Genomic DNA, 22,983 nt, shown 5'->3' with positions numbered 1-22,983 from the left:
AGGGCACAGTCCCAGGGAATTCGGAAGTTTAACAGTTTTTCTAATCTAGCCAAAGAAACTTTTACCTTCTCAAAATTCTGGGCTCTGGCACGAGGAGAGTTGAAAAGTTTGGGGTCTCTCATCACCTTCTAATCGGAAACACTACAGAATCCTGAGTTTAGTGTGACTGGTTTTTGAAACAATGGCTTCACTTGAGGTCTTGGGCTCTGTAAGCCGCCCTGCTGCTGCCCTCGGGGATGGGGAGATGGGCAGCTTCTCTCTCACGTTTCCAAATCGCTGGGTTTCACACGTGCTCATTTTGCAATGCAAACACCACCACTCGGTTTTATTGGTTTTGTTATAACAGCCTCTGAAGCAGGCAATTACTGGTGTGAACATACATAAAAAAACATAATTTTATCGGGTTAAGAGTGTGCAACAGTGTAAACTCGGTGAAGTGCTGTTGGTGAAAAGTATGTGCTGAGGATGAAGTCGGAAGGTCAGCAGGCTGAGGAGTCTTCACGAGGAACAGTAGCAAGCCTCAAACCCAGAGGGGACAGCAACACAAACGGGCCTCGAACGGCGCGTCTTCGCGTGTAAACTTTCGGACGTAAACTTTATGCTTCAGGGCGTCTCCCTGCCGCTCTGAGAGCAGCCCCGTCCGGCGGGTCCCTCAGTTGGGGGGCCCGGCCGACTCCCGTCCGTGGCCCCGGGGAGCCCGAGTTCAGACGCTCCCTCCGGGGAGGGCTGGCGGCCTGAGCTGCGTCGCCCTTTCGCCTCGCTTTGGACACTCGGTAAAAAAGGGTAGGCCACGTTCGCGCCTGCGGCCTGAGCGCCGGTTCTCTCCTTGCCCCGGTGCCCTGCCCTTTAGGCGCAGAAGGGCTTGCCGCCGGCCTTTGGCACGGCCAGCAGGTCCTTGGTGGCGCCGGCGGCGGGGTCGTCGGGGGGCGCGGCGGGCGGGAAGGGGCGCGCCAGGGGCGTGGTCAGCACGCTGGCGCCCGCCCCCAGCGAGCGGCCCAGCGGCCCCCGGTCCAGGAGCGCGCTCTTGGCTGTGGCCCAGGCCTGGTTCAAAGTGCTGTGCCTGAGGATGGGGTCGTGGAAGACCCCGTCTACCCAGTTTCTGAGACTGGTTACCGGGGAGTCCTGGTGCCTGTCCAGGGCACCGGCGGGGGCCGGGGCCGCGGGCGAGGAGGAGGCGGGTGCCGAGGAAGGGGCCGCAGGGCCCGCGGGGGGGCCTTGGCGCTTGAGCATGCACGAGGGGAACTCAGTCTGGCTGAAGGCGGTGGCGGTGGCCGCGGTGGCCGTGTGCGCCAGGGACCAGATGCGTGGCTTGGCCTCGAGGCCGGCCGACGCCCCAGAGGGAGCGAAGCCCAGCTTGGACTCGCAGACCTGTGGGCCGCCCCCCGCGCCCGCGCCCGCCGTCTGCTCCGGCACGGCCGCCGCGCTCCGGAGGCAGCTCCGGGCCCTCTCCAGGTCTTGGTCCAGAGCGGCCCCGCCCCCGGCGGCCAGGGGCAGCCGGAGGGCGCCCGGAGCCTCCTTCCCCGGGGCGCTGGGCCCTTCCGGCCCGGTGGGGATGCGATCCAGGCCGCCGTCCAGGGGCTGGAAGGGAGGCTTCAGCTCGCACTCTGGGGGTTCTCCCTCCAGGGGGTCAAAGTCCTCCAAGTCGCTGAGCTCCAGGTCCTTTCCTTTGCCGATGGGCTCTGCCGGGAGAGAAAGAGTGACCAGTGAAGGGAGACGGGGTGGCGGTTCGCCGAACCCGGTACCCTCCTTCCCGGGTCTGAGCGCATGGTTAGGGGCCACTTTGGAGCGAGGAAAAACATGTGCTTATTTCCTCTAGCTCCCATCTCCTCCAGGCTCCTGGTCCCCGGAACAGGGACCAATCTGATTCCGGCCTCCTACCAAACGGGGTGATTTTGCGCGAGTCCCAGCTCACTGCTTGGGTCCCCTGGCTCACACAGCCTCGCTTCCTCGGGGCCAGGGCACTCCATTCGCAGCTTAGGCCCAGAGGCTTGCCTTATCCCACGCCTTTAGAGATCCGAAAACACGAGAGAAGGCGCAGGGAGCCCCGCCCTGAGACCAGGCCCCGCACCGCCAGCCTCTCGGGTACCTTCAACCTTGGTACTCTTGAGGGGCTGCCCCCGGCCTTCCTCCTCGCCCCCTTCTTCCTCCTCGCCCTCGGCGTAGGGCCGCTTCTCCTCTGCGCACTTGTTCCTCGGAGGCCACGTCATCTTGTTCTCCTTCTTGAGGCGCCGGCGCGCGTTGGCGAACCAGGTGGAGACCTGCGTGAGGGTCATCTTGGTGATGATGGCCAGCATGATCTTCTCGCCCTTGGTGGGGTAGGGGTTCTTGCGGTGCTCCTGCAGCCAGGCTTTGAGCGTGCTGGTGGTCTCGCGCGTGGCGTTCTTCCGCCTAGTGCCGCTGTCCATGGTCCCGTACCTGGGGACAAGCTGGGCAATGGGGCGCCGGCAGCGGCCCGCACAGCAGGCGGGGGCGGGGGGGGGGGGGCGGCCAGGGCCAGGCCCACGTGGCTTTCAATCCCGGTCGTGTGGGTGGGGGGGGGAGGTTTGTGTGTTTATGGTGGAATGGGTTTTACCCAGGTGGGCGCTGTCTTTCAATGTTTACATTTGATTAAACCTATATGGAGTCAGAGAGGTCCCAGTGGGTGGGGGAGAAGGCCGGCCAGGTCTCTGTCACCCTACAGACACTCATGTCTCTGTGAGGTCCTTTACTGGGCCCCTTTGATCCTAAAACCAGGAAAGCACATCGCAGGGACCCGAAGAACCCAACGACGCACCACCCGTGGGCAGAAATGGTCCCGAGCGCCTGTGGGGACATAGTGCCCGCAGGGTCTACGTGCGAGGTCTGCAATTACAGGCGTCTGTCGCTCCACGAAGGCTGGCCGTCTGCTGGTGCACAAAGTCGCCCCTGTAGGGGCTGTGGGCTGGGCCCGGACGCCCCGCACAGGCCGCACCTCTCCGGGTGGGGGAGGCGGCCGAAGTCTGGGCTTTGGGAGTCGGGAAAGACGGCGTGGGTGCCGCGCGGGAGACAGCTTAGCCTTTAGGCCGTGGAGACATGGGCTCGGTAGGAGGCGGGTGCGCCCAACCCCGGCTCAGCTGGAGCTTGACCCGGGAAAGACCCCTTGCTCAGTCGCCCAAATTTTCAGAGGGGGCGTGGCTCGGGGGTCGGGGGCTGGGCCGTGGCGGGGATCGGGGGGTCGGGGGTGGGACCGTGGGGGGTCGGGGGCTGGACTGTGGGGGTCGGGTGTCGGGGGGGGGGCGTGGCGGGGTGGCCCTCACCTGTCATATGGGTACTGGCCCAGCGCCGGCTCATAAGGGTAGTAGGCGGCAGCGGCGGGAGCGAGGCCCGCATGCGCAGATCCCGGCGCATCCTTGGAGTCGAAGCTGTTCTGTAGGAGCCCGTGAGCCTGGGGTTGCAGCTTCCGGGATGCGACCCAGCTCGACCCCTCCCCTAGGAACGCTGGGTCCGGCGGGCTTCCCGCAGGCCCCTCGGAAGCTGCCATCCCGCCCCCATCCCCAGCCGCCTGGCCCGGTCCCAGGCTGCCCTTTGGGCCCAGGTAGCGAAGGAACCCCAAGATGTGGAATGAGGAGGAGCAGAGTTGGGGTGTCAGGGAATGAGAGAGGGGAAGAGGCTGGGGGCGGGAGCGACTGGGCGACGGCAGAGGCGGAGGGGCTGGGCGGGGGCGCAGGGCGAAGGGAGGGTGGAAATGGGGAGGAGCCCAGCGAGGAGAAGGAGGGGGGTAGGGGACCGGGTGGGGGACAGGCCCGAGCGAGCTGCGACAGAACCACATATCTGATCCCAACTCAATAGAGAGCAGACAGAAAACAATAAGTACATTCAGTACGAGGCCCTACCCACCAGAAGCCCCCAACCCTGGGGCTGGTGCGCTCTGAAGGACCAGGCTTGGAGGCCAGGGTTAGGGTGGGGCGTGCTCTCCCACCTCCCAACGCCCGGGCCCCAGGGGACTCGCCCCTCGCCTCCAGTTTGGGGAAAGTGAGTTTGGCAGATAGGTCGGTTGAGGTGAGCGTGGCAGGAAGAAGGTTTGCGAGGCACCCCCTCCCCTTACCAGCGAGTAGAAGGCGGAGGCTTCGGAGCCATAGGTCATGTAGTTGCCGTAGCCCTGCGAGCCGCCGTAGGGGCCCCCGTAGACGCCCAGCGCCGCGGCCGAGTTGAGCTCGTGGCGCGCGGTAGCCAGCAGCCGGCTCTCGTAGACCGGGCAGTAGACGGGCGCTTGGGCCGAGGCAGCTGGCCCGGAGTCGGCCAGCGTGCGGCCACCGGACTCGCAGCACGTGCTCAGGGAGTTGGTGGTCATCAGGAACTAGGGGAAAGAGGGGTGAGGAAGGGGGGCCCCCTCCGGACTCGAGGCTGGGCCCCTGGGCCTGCGTCCGCCCCACGCACAGCCCCGGGGGCGCGGACTCCGTGTCCTTGGTGGCGCTGCCACCGTCCACACAGATCCGCGCGTCCCTTTCCAGGATGCAAGTGCGCCCGGTCTCCTCCAGCCACGTGGGGCCCAGTGCCTCCTGGACGGAATGTTCACACCCTCCCCGGGGGTTTCCAAGGCCTCAGCGCGCACGCCCTCGGGTGCCACCTCTCTCCTGGGTCCCCAGGTTCCCCGGGGCACACCTCAGAGCCCGGGAGGGGGTGGAGGACAAACAAAAGCGGGAAATGGGGGCCCTGCCCGTCGGTGTTCCTCCGGCCTCTGCCCGCCCCAGGGTGGGTCGCCAGGGGTGCGTGGCACAGGCCCCGCTCGCTGGGAGGTGATAGCGGGTGGCTGGTCTAGCGGGGCCCCCTTACCTGGGGTGCCGAGGAGTAGGGGTACCCAAACTGCGGGTAGGACATGGCGGGCCCGGGGCCGGCGGGCGGGGCCGGCAGGGTCCTGAGCGAGGGGGCCGGCGTGGCGCGGCCACTGCTCGGGGGCCGCGGGCTTCTAGACACTGGGAGGGCGAAGCAGAAGAGCCGGTTAATGCAGCCACAAGCTCGGTAAACTTTTCTAAGTGGAGAGGAAAGTGAGCCGCGGCGATCCTCTCAGCTTCACAGTCCGGAGCCTGGAGGGGACACTGGGACCGACCGGCCTCGCAGCGGCGACACAAATACATATTTTGCAAAAAAGGAAAAAAAAAATGAGTCGTGCGAATCCGTCAAGTCAGCGGTGCGCGGCTTTAAGCGGCGGAGGCTCTGACGTCAGCCCCACGCCGCGCAGCCCGGCCCGGCCGCAGACGCGGGGGTCACTCGGCCCCGGCCCGGCCGGGCGGGGCGGGGACAGGGGGCCGCGCCGCCCGGGGCGGAGGGCGCACGGCCGAAACAAATGAATTTCCTCCGAGGAGCAGTCAACATCGCCCCGACGCACGGAGTTTCTCCTTAGTCACTGAGGACGGAAGGACTTTTAATTAGAAATTAATTAATGAGCAGCTGCTCCTTCCCGCCCCACTGTAATCATTAGTCTCAATTACAAATGAGACGGACGAGGGGTGTGCGAGTGAGGCTTCGCGGGAGCCGTAATCAACAGTTAAAATTAGCTCGGCGCTGGCGCAGCCGGCCGGCCTCGGCCCCGCGCGCCCCTCCAGGTGGAAGGCAGGCAGGCAGGCAGCTCCGCGGGCCGGCGCGCGGCGGCGGAGGGCGGCCCGCAGCGACTATTGTTAACGGGGACTGGGCGAAGCCTCCCTGCAGTTCGAACCCCACAGCGGGCCGCAGTTCCAGCACTCGCGCGGTCACGGGGCGCCGTCCGCATCTGGAAGTCAGAGTGCCCTGAGTGTGTGGGCCTGGGCCCTCCCCGGAGCCCGCCGCCCCGGGACTCGGTGGGCCTGAGGGTTCGCCACTGCCGGCCGCCGGGCCCCGGGGGAGCCAGCCCCTCCTCGTCCAGTCTGTTCCCGCTCGGCGCACCGGCCCTCCCTTTGCTCGCCCCCGCCCGCCTCGCGGGCCGCCCTCCCCTTGCCCCTCGCGGCTGAACTCGGGACTGCCAGACAGCCCGGCGCGCTCCGAGGAGCTGGTTTCCTAACTCGGCTCCGGGGGCCCTCGCGCTGCGCTCGCTCTTCGCGGCCACCTTCGGGCCTAGGCACTGGGGAGGGGGCGCGGGGCGCCTGGCCGGGGCGGCCTTCCCTGGCCGGGGCGGCCTTCCCTGCCCGGGGCTCAAGGAGCGGTCGCGGGCACACCCCAGCGCTTCCGCAGCCGATCCCCGGCCTGGGACCTTGCGCGAGCCCGGCGCCCAGGCGGCAAGGGGACGCCCGGGCCACCCGGAACCCCGGCCTGCCTTCGGCGCAGCCACCCAGCGGGGCCCGGGCTCGCCCCTGCAGCTCCCGCCCGGCCGGGCCTCCCGCGGCCGCCGGGAGGGAGCCGTTCGCGGCGGCGCTGTGCAGACTTGCTGGGAACGATCCCTGGGTTCAGACCTGTGAATCGCCTCAGGGTCACCCTCTAATTAATGATGACGTTCTCGCCCTCTCCCCAGCTGCAAACCTGCCTCCCAGAAACGAAATCTGCCCGCTCTGACAGCTTGGTTCAAGGTGATTGATGACTATCTGGAGACCACAGTACGCATCCTATAATATCTGCTGCGTAATTGCTTTAATTTACAGACGAAAAGTACGAGTTCTCCGATCGCTCTGGACCGCAGCCGGCCACGTCCGAGCGGCCCGCCAAAGAAAATCCTCGGAAATAATGAATAGCCGCTCCATGCAAATCATTCAGACACTTTAGCGTCTGTAGCCGGAAGAGATATATAAAGAACACGAGTCAAATGACATTAATAATTGTTTTTGAATTCTGTATTGATTTCATGGCGGCCGCGTTTCTTTCTTTCTCACCTGAATTGCTAATATCACCTTCCTGTAAATAATAAGGAACTAGCCACCGGGGCTTCTCGGCAGAAATGAATCTCTCCGTCGCTCTGCCTCCTGCGCCGCGGCGCCTCCCCTCCCCCACTCTGCCCTGCTCCCCCCTCCTCCCCGTTTTCCTGCTTGGCCGAGGCTTTTAGGAAACATCCTCCTACTTTCCATTATTTATTGTTTACAAACAACTCACTCTCCCCGGGTGATGGGGAGGGAAGGGCGCCCGAGCAGGGGTGGCCGAGGGCTCAGGGAGCGGCCGTCTTCACTGGAGGAAGGCATTCGGCATCCTTTCCTCGCCCCATTCCCGTGGCCGGGCCCCCCCGCCGCCCGGCGACTGGATGCGTTCAGCCGCCGGGGAGGAAGCCACCGCGCAGGTCCCAGCGGCCAGCGCCTCGGGGCCACCGCTCGCCGCGTCCAGGCCGCGCCCATTTCCTCCCCGGAGACTCGGCCGCGGCTCCCGGGAAACGGCGCCCCTGAACACGCACCATTCATCTTCTGAGCAGACCTGCACACCCTCGGCGCGCGGTGGGCGCAGCGGGCTGCGCGGCTCTGGGGGAGGGGTTTCAGGGGCTGTCTTGACCCTCGCCGCTAGTTCTCCTGTTTTCCTTTCCAGCCTGAGCGCGCGGAGAGACACTCGCAGTCCCGCCCTCCCGCGTCTGGCCGGCCGTCTTCTTTCCCTGGCCCTGAAACCCCACTCGCCCGAGGCGCTTTGCTAGGCCTCTGACCCCGATCCTCGGTGCTGGCCCAGGCCACACTGGCCGCGTGAGGGGCCGCCTGCCCCCCAGTTTGGGGAAGCTTGGGGCTGCGGGAGGAATCTCCCGGCCTTGCGGGCCGCCCACACAGCCCCTGCGAAGCTCCCTGGAGGCCAGGTTACCCCGACCATCTGCACTCGCGGGCACACCCCGACACACTGCTGCCAACCTGTGCCTCTGTCAAGACCGTCTGCCGGAGCCCAGTGCTTTCTGGGCCATCTTTGTCCCCTAGTTAAGGCAGGAATAACTCTCCCGCGTGCTTTCCTAAAAGGCCCAGGCGTGAGCTGAGTCCCCAGATCTCTCCCTGAGAGCAGGACAGACCTAGTGGCAGAGTCTCAGGCACCATCAGTCTACACGTGCCTGCACAGACTCGGCTTCCTGAGCCCACTTCCTCGAAGAACCCCCGTTCTAAAAACACGCCCGCGGGCAGGAACTGCCGGAAACCAAGCGCTTCCCCACGGACAAGGCAGCGCCTCGATTTTGGTCAGATGCCCCCACGGGCCTGCTGAATTCCAAGGGAGCCGGGGCTGAGGGGCCCTGAGGACGATTAGTCCCCAGTCCTAGAGGTACTTGGCGCTCCCTTGTTGCCCAGGGGTGGTGTGGGCCGTCGGAACCACGGCTGGCCCTGGGGAGAGAGGCCGGGTCCTGACCCTCCTCTGCTCTCGGCAGGGCTTCTCCCCTGAGACCAGCTGAGCCCCCGAGGTCTGACCGGTCCCCAGAGTTGTTTCCTGGGGCCTCCGCTCCCTTGCCCCGAGAGTCGCGCGGGCACGACGCGGGGGTGGGGGGCCCGCTCCAGCCCGGAGAAGTTGACCCGAGCCGGGAGGCTGGGGCGGGGGCGCGCAGCCCAGGGCAGGGCCTTCCTCTCTCAGGCGCCGGGCCCACTGCTCGCGGACACCGGGCGGGGTGTGGGGCTCGGGGGGTTCTAGGTGTCCCGAAGCCCCAGTCGCTAACCCCGAGCCTGGCGGGTCGCTCTTTCGCAGCCGCTCCTCTGGGGTCTCCCGCGAAGCCCCGGGCGAGCTGCAGGCGCGCGGGATGAGTCCTCCTCGCGAAACGCCCCGCGCTCCGGCCCATTCCCTCCCGCTTTCCCACCGCGGCCCCGCCGCTGGCTCCCAGGGCGCCGCCCGAGCCGGGAAGGCTGTCAGCCGGGCGTCCCAGCGCAGGCCCCCGGCTCCGCGAGGCCCCCGTGCCCCAAGCCGCCCCCGCCCCCCGTTTTCCCTCCACTTGCGGCCGACGCGGCCGCCTCCAGAGACCCCACCGGCGGGCAGCAAACTTTGCGCCCCCAGCGCAGGAGCGATCCTCGCAAAGTTTGCGCGGCCGGGCCCACTCCCTACCTGCGCCGGGGACGCGCCCGCCCGCGCCGCTCGGGCGCCGGGGCCGCGGAGAGCAGCGCGCAGCCCGGGACGCACCGGGGAGTCGCCGCCGCCGCCGCCGCCCGCGCCCCTCGGCGGCCGCGCGGAGCCTCCGCCTCTTCGGCCGGGGGGAGGGGTCTCGGAGCCCCGGGGCGGGGGCGGGCGCGGGGACCTCGCCTACCTGCGGTGGCGCCGGGCCACTGCCGGCCGCCCGCGAGGGCTCCGCGCGGCCGCTCGGCGCGCGCGCTCCAGCGGGGAGCGGGCGACAACTAATGGAGACATTTCCAGGCGGAGCACCTGGCGAGCAAGCGGAGCGCGCCGGCGTCCCCAGGCGCCGCGGTCGTCAGCCGAGCCCGCACCGGCGTGACGTGGGCGAGCGAGCGCGCGGCTCCCACCCGGCGCCCATTAACGCTTTCCCCCGCGGGCGCCGCGCGCTCGCCGACTTTTCCCCTCCGCCCGGCCGGCGAGGGCGACCGGGGCGCGCGGGGCGCTGGGGCCGGGATGAGGGGCGCCCTCGGCCGGCGGCGGGGTGGGGGGCGGGGGCACCCCGGCTCGAGAGGACCCTCCGGCCGGAACAGGAGGACCTCGATTGGGCCAAGCGCTCGAGGCGGCCTCAGGGTCCTCGCGGGCCTTCAGAGGGCCCTCCCCGCGCCCGGCTTGCTTCTTGGGGCCTCCGGAGCCGCTCCGGGACAGGACCCCAGGGTTTCCCCCTTCCGCCCAGCCCCTCTCTCGCCAGTCCCCACTCCCCAGCCCTCTCTTGGCCTTAGTATCCCGGCGCTGGGGATCCAATGGAGCGCCCAGGTGCTGAAAGCCCAGTGCTCCTTGGAGGGGGCTGGGGTCCTGCCTCCAGGGCCCGCCTCTCTCTCGCCCCTCCCCCAACGCTGCCCCTTCACCCTGGGGAGCCCACTTTCCGATGTGTCCCCGCTTGGCCCCACTGGATCTGACGCTCAGGGCAGTGGGCCCTGGGCTGGGCGGGAGCCTGGCTGTGGGCAGGGGGCTTGGGCAGGTGGATCTGGGTGTGTCCAGGCGACAGGGCCTGCTTGGGGACCACTGAACCTGTGACCAGGACCTGGCCCACAACGAGGCCTCCTGCCAGGAGGGCTTTATCAGGCCTTCCGGAGCCCTGCTGGCCTGGGCCTTTGGCCTTCTAGTGTTTCCATGTGGACAGTCTGTGGCTTCTGCCCCCTGCGGCTGGGAGGGCAGGCCCGTGTGGTGGGCCCAGGTCCCGGCTTCCCTGACCCCTGACCCTCCCCCAGCCCACCCTGAACCCCCTGCCCTCGTGTCCTCCCAGATCCTTGTCCCTTCCACTTCAGAGAACCCTGAACTTGTTTCTGCTGTGATTCCTGGCCCGTCAGTGACGGTTGAGGCTTGCTGACTTGCAGAATGCCTGAAAAAACTTGCTGCCAGCCCACCCCTTTTCTGCAGCAGGTGGAAAGGCCACGAGTGTTTGCCAGGCTTCACTGGTGGAGGGTGGTGCTCCGGGCTGGGGCGACTTTGTGTCCAGGTGGTGGGCCGGCGGGGCTTCCTCTGGGAGAGGAGGGGGCCTGTGCCCATCACCCCCACCCCAGCTTCCTGGCCCTGGTGCTTCCAGTGGCTTCTGTGGGGGGAGGGGATCAGCTCTGGCCTCTGGGCCTGCTCTGTAACAGGAGGCCGGGCCTCCTCCAGGCTGCCTCCCTGCAGGCATGTCCCTGTCCCTCTGCCCTGGGCTGATGGAAGTGTTCTGGGAAGGGGTGTCCAGCGGGAAGGAGATGGGGGGCAGTGAGTTGCACCCTGGGGAGGGATGGGGTTTGCCTGCAGCTCTGCCTGTTTCTTTGTCTCCTCCTTCCTGCTGTGCTCGATGCTCTGGGCTGTGTCCTGGGGCCAACAAGACAGGCCGCCACCTCCCCGAGAGAGAGGCTTACCTGGACTCAGATTCTTTTCATAGCTGAAGATGAGCAAGGCAGGCTTGTGTTTACGACCTTGATTGGGTGATAAACTCAATTCACATTCACCAGGGCCTCCCTCTTTAGCAACAACACACTGCTGTGTCAGGGAGCCCAGGCAGCCCAGAGGCTGTGTTCCTGCAGGGTTTCTGTAGCCCTGACCGCTCCAGGCGTCTGGAGGTGGCACCACTGGGAGACCTTCCTTGGGAGTGAGGGCTTCCCTTCCCTGGACTCGCCCAGAGACCATCATCTGGATGCTGTCAGCCTGGACCTGGCTCTGGCCCCTGACCGAGGGCCGGAAGCCTCAGGGGCCAGCCTCTGTTCCCTAGCCCCTGAGCTCGGGAAGGGAGCTGCTCCAGTCCTCCGGCCTCACTGCCAGGCCCGCCTGGCTCTGAGGAAATGATGAAGCAGCCCTGGCTGGCAAGGCATCTCTTGGGCATTGCAGTGGTCCTCATGGAAAGTGAGCGGGCAGCCTGGGCTCCTCTGGAGGGCTGCCGTTCCCCTCCCCAGCCCCCTGGCCTGGCACGAGCTGCCTGCCGCTGTGCCCCCACCTCTGGTCAGTCCTTGGCTCCCCAAGAAGCACCTTTCAATCCCTCTTTTGTTTTTCCTGTTGGCAGAGCCCGAGTGCAATCTGAAACAAAAGTCTCTGTGCCCCCGGGGCTTGGCCCTGCCTGTATCCTCCCCCTCGCCTGAACCTTGCTGTGACTTGCAGAGGCATTTCGGGGTTGAGAGCTGGAGCTGGCGCTGATGAGGCCAGCTCCCACACTGCCCCCGTGCCTGCCATCGCCCAGGGGTCTGGGCGTCCACGGCCCCCTGCTCCCCGAGGACGCAGGAAGGACAAGAGGTTCTCACCCGGCCCCGAGAGGATACTGAAGGGACTGTTCCTGAGTGAGGACAGCTTCGGAGAGACCCCCAGGCCCAGCTGTCCCAGGGATGCTGCTGTTCTTGGAAGGCGCCAGGCCTTGGTCACACTCAATGGCTTGACTGAGCTGTGTAGTGGGACCCGGGTCCCAGGGCTGCAGCGAGCAGCCTCCTTCATCTTTGCAAAGGGTCCTCTGGGGAACCTGTTTCTCTCTGGCTCCGGGGGCTGCAGGGGAACCTTTCTGGCTTCCTTTCTCCCCTTTGAAGTTCAGCTCCCAGCTCCGAACGGCTTCCAGCACAGTTTGAGAGGGTTTCCTTGTTTCAGAGCAGCATGGCATCCGGATTAGGCCCAGGGACCTGTGGCCTGGCCCCTGCCTTGGGGGACCTCGAGGGGCCGGGCAGGCCTGGAGTGGTGTGCCTGCGTCTCACCCCCTTCCTCTCAGGTGGGAGGGAAACCGCGGCCGCAGAGGTCAGCACGCGTGTTTTGCTTACTCCTTGCTTTCGGAACACGTGTGTCTGTAACGTAGAGGTCCGTCGGCAGATGTCAGGGAGGTTTCTCCTATGAGAAGTGGAGGCTGTTGACCCACACCAAGTCTGTAGTTGGCGTGCTTAAACGTAACGTGCTCTCCGGGCCCGACCTTGAATCGCCTACGCCCTAGCCCCGAATGGACGTCCGAAGGAGAGGACGTTATTGTACATCTTAGAGGAGAGTAACACTACACACCATTGCCCTGGAACTTGAATATCGTTCTGAAGCCCTTCACATAGAAAAGAGGAAAGAAAGCAGGGTGGAGAGAAGTGGAAACCTAACCCCAGTGGGTGAGCTAGTATTCGTGTAGGGGACCTCCCCAAACAGCGCAGGGGTGAGACCCTTCACCGAGGAGCCTCCCTGGGCATCCGCCGGGAATTTGCCTGGAGAAGGAGTGTGCTTCCCTGGATGGAAGAAGAGCCGCACCCCCCAGTCTCCCCGACCGCTCTCCTGCAGTCTCTGCACAGAACACTTGCTCATGGAGAAGGCGGCCGGTGCCTAGTGGCCTGTGCACAGGTCAGCAGGTAGATGCGGAGCGGGTGCAGGGATGGGGCACTGTGCCGTGGCCTCCACCTGCTGCCCGGGTGCCCCCGCCTCTCCTCTCCCTCCCAGAGGGGTTCCAGGTTCGGCGGTTTGTGGGAGGCTGCATCCCAGGCCCCCAGGGCGCTCTGTGCTCAGCAGGTCTGCAGCGGAGGAGCGCCTGCACCTCCTCGCACGTCACCGTCCCGGGAGATCTGGCGTGTCGCCGTCCAAGGGTGACTCGGGAGGCGTGCCGCCCTCCGAAGGCAGTCCCCCCATCCCCACCGCATCTGGGGAACACTGCAGATCCCGCGTCAGACCCCAGTGTAGCTGGTGGCTCCCCAGAGGTGACCAGTGTAACCGCCGGCTTTCAATTACTATGGCAGTAAATCATCCAGGAACGTCCTCCAGGACTTGGCTGGTTTTTATATAAAAAAAAAGCCATTTCAGAGTATTTTTTGAAATCCAATTAATTGAAGGCCCCAGATAAAAGGAACACATTCTTAATGGCTGTAAAATAACCCGAGGGAGGCAAGGAGCTGGGGCCGACTTCAAAGGGCCGCAGAAATACTTACTGTTTTACTTTAAAAGTATCCAGATCAACGACTCAGTTAAAATTACTTATACGTTTAGCAACCTTTTCATTTTCTGTTTGAAAGTGAGCACGAGGTGCTCTTCCTGCCCAGGACTCAGACGCTCCAGAGAGGATGTGGCCAGGACGCTGGGTCACACGTGGGCCACTCTCTGCTCAGACCCCACTCCGCGAGGGCTCAGGGCCGCCCCAGGGAGGGATGCGGGGTCTGGGACTCTGGGACTCCCTCACGGCTCCGGAGGTGGCGGTCCGGGACCTAGCCGGCGTGCGTCCTGCCTCAGGCTGGCCCTGCTCCGGGACGCTGCGGCCGCGGCCACAGAGCAGTCTCCCCACGTGTGTGTGAGTCTGCATCCACGTGTCCCCTGCATAAGGACACGGGTCACACTGGACCAGGGCCCGCCCTGCCGACCTCGTCTTTACTTCCGTGTGTGGTCACCCTGTTTCCAACTGAGAGGGGCACCTCGTGGGTTTGGGGGATGCGGGGGTGCCCCGACGGGCCCTTCCTGGCCTCCGTGTATCCCTCGAGCGGGACCCTCCTTCCCTGTGGCCACTTACCGCCCCCACGTCACCGAGTGGCCTCTGCTGGCTCGGTTGGCGGTGGTCCCTGGGGGGCCAGCACGTCTCTGGGGCCCAGGGAATGGCCTCACTCTGTGCTCCTTCCATCCCTCTGCCCCGGTCTGGCATCACTTCTGATCCAGTGGCTCCATCCGGGGCTTCGGGGTGTCTGTGGGTTCCACTGGCCCTTCCAGATGATCCCAGCGCAGACTCCTGATGACACAGCCGAGAGGTGGCGGGCTGTCTCGCCTCTGCTCGCTCTGAGGACGTGGCGACGCTTGTCCAGGCAGGACTGGACCACAGGCACAACTTTGTTGCATGTCTCTGGCCCCCTGACTGCTCCATCTTGGCCGTCTTGTGGGCACCGTGCTCTGCAGAGGGGAGCGGTGGTGGGGAGCGCTGCCTGCCGAGCTGGTGGCTGCCCACAGGGTGGGATGGCACGTCCCGGCCACCTTGGGTCAGGAGTGACCCTGTGACTGCCTCTGGCCACGAGATGTAAGCAGAGGGGACCTGTGTCACAGCAGCGCAGAAGCTGGGACCCGTGCACGCGTGGTGATGGCAGCCGCTCAGAGGTGAGGCTCCTGCACACGCGCCCTGCTGGACGGGCCGCAGGAGCCCCAGTCCACCAACGTCCCCAGCCGCTGGCTTGCTGGCGCTGTGTGCACCAGCAGCACTGCCTGTCCTGTCTATAGGACACGCTCACTGTTTTGCAAGTCAGATTAATAATGTTATCGTGTAATTGTATATTATGTGATTGTACTATAATTGTAAGATATAATTATGAAAGGGTAATTGCATATTATTATGTACTTACGTATTATAATTTTTACTTCAGAGAAAGCAGCAGTGTCACCTTAAAGGGCAGATGCAGAGAAAAGGCAGAACACACGCGATGCCTTTAAGTGAAGTGGAGGCGCTCAGTCATGCCCGACTCCTTGCGACCCCGGGGACTGCAGCCCACCAGGCTCCTCCCATGGAAAGTGAAGTCGCTCAGTCGTGCCCGACTCCTTGCAACCCCGTGGACTGCAGCCCACCAGGTCCCTCCCTCCATGGGATTTTCCCGGCAAGAGTACTGGAGTGGGGTGCCATTTCCTTCTCCAGGAGATCTTCCCGACAGGGATTGAACCCGGTTCTCCCACACTGTGGGCAGGTGCTTTACCCTGTGAGCCACCAATACATATGATGCCTTTAAAGACAAGAATATTTTTTATCTTGTTGTTCAGTCGCTCATCTGAACAACAACAATCCATGTGTGACCTCATGGATTATGTACAGCACGCCAGGCTCCTCTGTCCTCTACTGTCTCCCAGAGTTTGCTAATATTCATGTCTATTGAGTCAGTGATGCCATCCAACCATCTCATCCTCTGTCGTCCCCTTCTCCTCCTACACTCAATCTTTCCCAGCATCAGGGTCTTTTCCAGTGAGCCTGCTCTTTGCATCAGGTGGCCAAAGTATTGGAGCTTCAGCTTCAGCATCAGCCCTTCCAATGAATATTCAGGACTGATTTCCTTTAGGATAGACTGGTTGGATCTCCTTGCAGTCCAAGGGCCTCTCAAGAGTCTTGTCTTGAAGACTCCACAGTTCAAAAGCACCAGTTCTTCAGTGCTCAGCCTTCTTTATGGTCCAACTCTCACAAGCATACATGACTACTGGAAAAACCATAGCTTTTGTTATCTTAAAAAATTATTAGTAAATATAACTATTAAATAATGTTTGTTTTATATATTTAACTTACTATATAATGTTCAAGAAACACTTGCTTAACATTAGATAATATTTGGTATTGCCTGTTGTCTTTCGTCTGACGGGAATATTCTATTCTGCCGCACTCAACTCTCTCCTTGCCCTTTATTCATTTCCCAGGTTTCCATGTTTTACGGTCATGTTTCCCGTCAGCCTTCTTCCGCTTTCATGATCCCGGTGTTCACGTTTGGGCCTTTGGTCCGTCTGGAGAGTGCGTGTGTCGTGATGCGGTGTGAGGCAGGTCACTGCCGTCTTTTCTGTGATGGGAGCCGTGTCCCTGTCATCCCTCCAAGCTTGCCCTGGCCGGGGAGCCTGGCTGCTTCCTCTCGACACCCTGGTCCTTCAGTCCCACTTTGCAGGAGCTGCAGCAACCACAGTTGAAGCCCCACTTCTGCCACGTGTGAAATGAACTTTGAGGACACAGGCCTCGTCTTCTGAGGTTTCTCTGGAGCCTGTGTGGCTGGAGGCCTGGGGTGAAGGGCTATTCCCAGCCTCAGGTGGCTCTCTGCTCAGCATGACTCAGGCTGGTGCAGCGTCCACAGCTGGCCATGCCCCCTCTTGGCTGACGGGCACAGCTCAGCTATCCCCTTTCTTGCAGCCCAGCATCCTGTCTGCAGGACGCTCCATCACTGGGAGAGCATCAGAGATGAAGTCACCAGAGGCATAGCATTCCAGGCCGCCTAACGTCTTGTGACAAGCTGCAGGGGCTGTGAATGGTGAAGTTCTGCCCAGGGTCCTGGCCCCAGAGCAGCAGGCGCACAGCCTGGCTGGACTCCTGTCCCGCCCGTGGGTGCCTCGTTGGGCAGGGGCCGAGTAAGGGAGGACATCTGAGCTGTGTCCATGTCCCTGGAGGGCCTCGGGGGACCTTTCGACAGATCTTGGAGTCCCAGACCCCAACCCTCCTCCAACCTCCTGGCGATAACCCTGACTCTTGGTGCCTGGACATGAGACAACGGACTGGTTCCAAACTGGGAAAGGAGTATATCAAGGCTGTATACTGTCACCCTGCTTGTTTCACTTACATGCAGAGTACATCTTGTGAAACGCTGGGCTGGATGAAGCACAGCTGGAATCAAGATTGCCGGGAGAAATATCAATAACCTCAGATATGCAGATGACACCACCCTTATGGCAGAAAGTGAAGAGGAACTAAAGAGCCTCTTGATGAAAGTGAAGGAGGAGAGTGAAAAAGCTGGCTTAAGACTCAACATTCAAAAAATGAAGATCATGGCATCTGGTTGCATCACTTCATGGCAAGTAGTTGGGGAAACAATGGAAACAGGGACAGACTTTATTTTTGGGGTCTCCAAAATCACTGCAGATGATGTCTGCAGCCATGAAATTAAGAGACACTTCTCCTTGGAAGAAAAGCTATGACCAACCTAGACAGTATATTAAAAAAGAGACGTACTTTGCAGGTAAAAGTTCATACAGTCAAAGCTATGGTTTTTCCAGTAGTCAAGTATGGATGTGAGAGTTGGACTATAAAGAAAGTTGAGCACTGAAAAATTGATAGTTTTGAACTGTGGTGTTGGAGAAGACTCTTGAGAGTCCCTTGGACTGCAAGGAGATCCAACCAGTCACTTGTAAAGGAAATCAGTCCTTATATTCAGGAAAATCATTCCTGAATATTCATTGGAGGGACTGATGCTAAAGTTGAAACTCTAATACTTTGGCCACCTGATGCAAAGGGCTGACTCATTGTAAAAGACCTTGATGCTGGGAAAGATTGGGGGCAGGAGGAGAAGGGGACGACAGAGGATGAGATGGTTGGATGGCGTGACTGACTCTATGGACACACAGCCATGAAGATCTGTCTCAGCCAAGTACATACGTGAATAAAAAGAATGGACGCTCGTGTGGCGAATGCCAGGCCTCTCTGGCATCAGTGCCATGAAGATCTGTCTCAGCCAAGTACATACGTGAATAAGAAGAATGGATGCTCGTGTGGCGAATGCCAGGCCTCTCTGGCATCAGTGCCATGAAGATCTGTCTCAGCCAAGTACATACGTGAATAAGAAGAATGGACGCTCGTGTGGCGAATGCCAGGCCGCTCTGGCATCAGTGCGGGTGCCCAGCTGGCGGAGCAGACTTGGCCTCTTTGGTCCCCTGGTCTTCATGGTCACGGGGAAAAGGTCACTGGTTTTCTCCTTCTTTTTTCCACCTAGTTGTATTTATTTGAAGTACAGTCGATTTACAATGTTGTGTTACTTTCTGCTGTTCAGCAGAGTGGCTCAGTTCTACATACATACACATTCTTTTCCGTATTCTGTGCATGGTGGTTTATCACGGGATATTCAATATAGTTCCCTGTGCCCTGCAGCAGGATTTTGCGGTGTATCCATGGATTTTGGGATTTCCTTTAGTTCTTAAAGGTTTTTTTTTTTTTTTTTCTGGACTGGATGTTGGGCCTAGTGGTCTGAAAGATCCTGAGCTTTGAGAAATCTTCTATGGACTAAAACTTAAAAAAACCATCCATCTGTTAGTTGCCACATTTTAGCTGACTCTGTGCTTTCCTGGAAAATCCCACGGGCGGAGGAGCCTGGTGGGCTGCAGTCCATGATGTAGCTAAGAGTCGGAGACAACTGAGCGACTTCACTTTCACTTTTCACTTTTATGCATTGGAGAAGGAAATGGCAACCCACTCCAGTGTTCTTGCCTGGAGAATCCCAGGGACGGGGGAGCCTGGTGGGCTGCCGTCTCTGGGGTCACACAGAGTCGGACACGACTGAAGCGACTTAGCAGCAGCAGTGCTTGCAGTTGCCCCAGCCCAGAGGAGCTCACAGAGGAGATGGGCACGCCCACCTTTAGCACAGCCAAATGCCCTGAGGATAGCAGGTGGATTATGCAGGAGGGAGGGGGTGCTTTCACAGGAACCCCAGAAACAGACCGTCTGTGTCCAGTCCGATCGCGGTTTCCAGGGCTTCTGGCGACTCCTGGCAGGCGGCTCAAGCGTGAGTCCGGACGGTGAGGCAGGCGTCCTGCTGGATGGCGGGGCGGCGTCTCTCTACGGGCCGCGCTGCTGCAGGCCTGTGCTCAACAGGAAATCAATACCCATCTTCCCGCCTCACTGCCCCGGGATCTCGTTTTCCCGGTGTGTGCGTTCGCCGCTGATTTGCTTTCCAGGTCTGATGTTGCCGTTTTGCAGCCTGCCTCTGACCGAGGGTTACAACTTTGTTAGACGTCTCCCATCGTCCCCCCCAAAGCATAGGCTCCTCGGTGATCCTGGTGCCGACCGTGTGCCGCGCTGCTGTGGCTGGGCAGCTCCTGGTGGCTGGCTGGCTGCAGAGGCATTCCAGCACGCCAGCTGTGGGGGGCTCGAGTCTCGGCCCTCACCTGCGATGCCTCTCTTGTCAAGGGTGCCTCCTCCTGTTTGGCCTCTGGTTGATGGTGGACTGACCTCGTGGGGGCCTCTTATCAGCGGCCGGCGGAGCCTCCGTGGGTCAGAGGCCGGGGAGCAGGCTTGTGCAGCTGCATGGATGGCCTGGGGTCACCGCCTGCCCTCGGAGGGAGCCATGCCAAGCCACAGCCGTTCCTGCTCCGACGGGGCCATGGGGACCCTGCCCCTGAGTGCAGGGGGCTCTCCAGCAGGCCCCCCACCCCAGACCCTCAGGGAGGACGTGGCCGGCTGCGCCTGGCCCTCTGGCGGGGAGACAGCAGTGACCCGTGGTGGGCAGGGTGGTCCGCTTGGCCCATCTTTTGAAACGACAAGGAACATGCACGCTGGGACCGCGAAGGCGCTGGGTCCGCCTAGTCCCAGCTCCACATTTTAAAACTGTCTGTTACGGAAAACTCCAAGTGGTTACAAAGATAAAGAGGATCACAGACTGGAGAGAAGACGCAGGTGTTCATCGACCAGTTTTTATGTAAACTCGCTCCAAGCCTCATGGCCAGTCTGACCCACTGTCCCCAGCCCGTTGGCTTTGAAGCTCATTCAGGGCCTCGTATCTGTAACTATTTCAGTATCTCTGGTGCTAGGTGCTAAGCTGCTGCAGTCGTGTCCGACTCTCTGTGACCCCCTGGACTGTAGCCCGCCAGGCTCCTCTGTCCATGGGATTCCCCAGGCAAGAAGACTGGAGTGGGTTGACATTTCCTCCTCCAGGGGATCTTCCCGACCCAGGGGTCGAGCCCGCCTGTCTAATGTCTCCTGTGTTGGCAGGCGGGTTCTTTACCACTGGCGCCACCTTTATCGGGGCTGAAACTGCCTGGTGTTGGCCACGGAGCGTCCTCCCGGGGCAGCGATGGTGGAGGCCTCCTTGCTTTCGGGCACAGCCGCGGGTTCTGGGCTTGTCTTGTGCCTCCTGTCCCGGTCCCGGGGACATCGGCTCCTGCTGGAGTCTTGGCTTCGGCAGACAAGCGTTGCTCCTTGGCCACTGCCCAGGATCGCGTCATCACGTTTAAGGTGGGGGACGGGGCTGCAGGCTGGCCGCAGGGCGCAGCAGGCCCCACGTGGCCCCGTCAGCTTCCCGGGGGCATGGGGGCCGTGCAGGGACAGTCCACGCAGGGACATCCAGCTGCCACGCAGGGCTGCAGCCTCCTCGAGAGTCTCATTGTCACCATAGAGGGGACACTTCCAATGTCCATTACCATCTACAAATGGACATGAGTTTGAGCAAACTCCGGGACTTGGTGTTGGACAGGGAAGCCTGGCGTGCGGCAGTCCACGGGGTCGCAAAGAGTCAGACACGCCTGAGCGACGGAACGGAGGTGAACTCTTGGAATATTGTGTTGATCCGTAAAAGGAAACCCTGCTTTATATTACGGGATACCTTCTGCGGTAGCCATGTAGAAAACGTGCTTCTCTTTCTCAAAACGAATTTCATTGCCACCACCCGAGAGAGAGGCTGGTTGAGCTGTTCCCACGGCCCCACTGCAAGGACGGTGCAGTTTTCATCAAAGTGACACGGCCCTGGACGTTCTCTGTGGTGTGTGTCGGGGCAGCAGTAGGCATTTGTGGGGCGGGGGATGGAAGCGGAGGTGCGGGGGTCTCGGTCCCCCAGGAGTGGCACCAAGGTGAACAGCTGTGAGAACAGGGATTTGAAAGCCCTTTTCCTGTTGGAACCCCAAATCCCCTAACCGGAAACCCATCAGGAGGGGCTGCTGCATCCCCGGGTGCAGGAGGGCAGAGCAGCTTAGAGCAGGCTGCCCCAGTCAGGTCCTTCCTCCTGGACTCCACAGTTCCCCGTCTTGGTTCCCTAGGGCCGTGCTTCCCAGATAACCATCCCGGGATGTCTGTGGCGACGGCAGCTTTCCAACAAGGAAACGAGCAGCCCTGGATGGTCACAGTCAAGGCGAGCCTCAGCCCGGAGGCTCAAGGGAGAGGGAGGCAAAGAGTGAGCCTTGCCCTTGACTTTTCTGAAACTCGGGGACCCCCTCACGTTGCACGACTCCCTGACTTTTGACACTTGTTTAATATTTCCCCTGAAATGACCATTTGATTAAAGAGGAAAGCTGGTTGGGATGTGATGCTGGCCCTTCCTGACACTCACGCGTATAACCACGCAGCACACGTGATAACCTTCCTGACGCACGTGTGTATAACCCCGAAGCAGGCCCGGACGCGGCGCCGAAAGAGGCCTTTGCTGGCTTCTCGTCTCCTTCCTCTGCTTATTGCTTGCCTCCCTTTATTCCGAGTTTCTAGCAAAGTTTCCTGGAACAATAGCTTTCTCTCCTAGACTCAATTGATTTTATGGTCCTCAGAAATGTTTTTCACAAGCACTTCATTGGAAAAATATTCTTCAGCAGTGTCTGCCAGCAAGCTGACAGAGAAAAAGAGCCCAAGTCACTCGACCACTTTCCACGGTTTAATCCATTGCCGCATTTCCGAGGCTTCAGGAGGATCCAGCCAATAACAGGAACCGTGGTGTTTTGTGGCGAAGAATGATCACAGCTCATCGTCACCAACAACGCGTTAAATCACGGCTCTGCCAGGAAGCCGTGCTTGCCAGGAAGCAATGTCCCCCCACCCCACCCAGGGCCCAGGCTCACCAAACCCCATGGGGCACGGTCAGCGCTGGCAGGAGATGCCACTGGTTTGCAGAGGAGAGGTCAGTGCTCAGATGATGGTCTGAGGCGGGCACGATTCAGGGGGTCACAGTCAGCCCCTTGCAGTGTGCTTCCCGGGGCTCCTCCCAGTTCCCTAACCCCCACCTGGGCAGGCGCCTGTCCTTCCCCAGGGCGCAGTGTCCTCGGCCCCAGGGTCAATCCCGAGCCCCTGCCCTGCGACTGGCCAAGCGCTGCCTTAGTGATCTGTCGCCCTGACAGCCTGCCCGACCTCCGACGTGACGAAGAGCCCCTGTGAGTCACCCGTCCAGCCCACACCTCGGCGGGGGACATGCAGCCTGGAGGATGGGCCACTGGGAGCCACTTCAGAAGCTGCCAGCCACCAGTGTGAGCGTGTTACATGTGCTGGCCACTAAGGGGAGGGAGGTCTGCTTAGGGCTCTCAGTGACAGAAGGAGATAGTTAGAAAGGAGGGTCTCTCTGTCTGCTGGACGTAGTCACATCTGGAAGTGTCTGGAATGAGCAGATACCACGGCCAGCCTGGGGTAGGGAAGGGCCCTGGGGAGGCAGGAGTAGGGCCCCATGAGGCCCACGACCTCCCGCTGAGAGTGACCAGTCCCCCGTGGGTGACCAGTCCACCATGGGCGACCAATGACCAGTCCCCAAGTATGACCAGTCCCCTGTGGGCGACCAGTCCGCTGTGAGTGACAAAGTCCCCTGTGGGTGACCAGTCCCCTGTGGGTGACCAGTCCGCTGTGAGTGACCAGTCCCCTGTGGGTGACCAGTCCGCTGTGAGTGACCAGTCCCCTGTGGGTGACCAGTCCACCGTGGGTGACCAGTCCCCTGTGAGTGACCAGTCTGTGCTCTGATGCTCACTGCCAGCAGAGCCCTGACTTCCGTCCCCCGAGACAGTCTCTCCTGAGACTGTCCCCGAGATTTTCCTTCTGAGTGTGCAGCTTTGCTGGGTCACCAGATCCCCTTAACCAACTAATCCTCCCCCCACATGGAGAAGAGCTTCTGGTGGTCCCGGGGCTCCCCTAACTCAGGGCAGCAGAGAAGAGGTCACCTTACTTCACTCACACTTAAGTAGTAAGAGTGAGATTATGTTCTGAGAGCTGCTTTCTTCCCTGGCTTAGATGCTGGCCTTCTGATCACCAGTCCCCTCGGGAGAGCAGGGAGAGTGACCAGGTAGCCAGTAGCTCTATGTAGGGAGGAGGACGGTGACCCCGGGAACCGGCCGTGGAGCTGGACTTCAGAACCCGACGAGCAGCATGGCAGGGACAGCTGGGAGCGTCTGGGACGATCCGGGCGTGGGGCGGACACACTCCTCTCTCCACGG

At 61.8% G+C, this 22,983-nt stretch overlaps 1 protein-coding gene across 1 annotated transcript; it reads right to left on the bottom strand.

The window, feature by feature from the left end:
- Positions 1-293: 293 nt before the first annotated feature.
- Positions 294-5,850, bottom strand: IRX4 (iroquois homeobox 4). The gene is made up of 5 exons (XM_070774884.1): positions 4,792-5,850; positions 4,064-4,315; positions 3,276-3,385; positions 2,087-2,415; positions 294-1,679 (listed from the first exon to the last, which is right to left on the bottom strand). Exons 1-5 carry the CDS (start codon positions 4,834-4,836, stop codon positions 847-849), a joined length of 1,569 nt encoding a protein of 522 aa, XP_070630985.1. The 5' UTR covers positions 4,837-5,850; the 3' UTR covers positions 294-846.
- Positions 5,851-22,983: the final 17,133 nt, after the last annotated feature.

Source organism: Bos indicus, chromosome 20, assembly GCF_029378745.1.
Source record: "Bos indicus isolate NIAB-ARS_2022 breed Sahiwal x Tharparkar chromosome 20, NIAB-ARS_B.indTharparkar_mat_pri_1.0, whole genome shotgun sequence".
Lineage (NCBI taxonomy): Eukaryota > Metazoa > Chordata > Mammalia > Artiodactyla > Bovidae > Bos > Bos indicus.
Note: the sequence above shows the minus strand (reverse complement) of the source record. Positions and strands in the feature narration are given on the sequence as shown.

Coding starts and splice junctions, on each gene's coding strand:
- IRX4 (XM_070774884.1), bottom strand. CDS start 4,836: ATGTCCTACCCGCAGTTTGGGTACCCCTACTCCTCGGCACCCCAG. Junction 4,316..4,791: donor CCTACTCCTCGGCACCCCAG/GTAAGGGGGCCC, acceptor TCTTTCCCCTAG/TTCCTGATGACCACCAACTC. Junction 1,680..2,086: donor CAAGAGTACCAAGGTTGAAG/GTACCCGAGAGG, acceptor CTCTCCCGGCAG/AGCCCATCGGCAAAGGAAAG.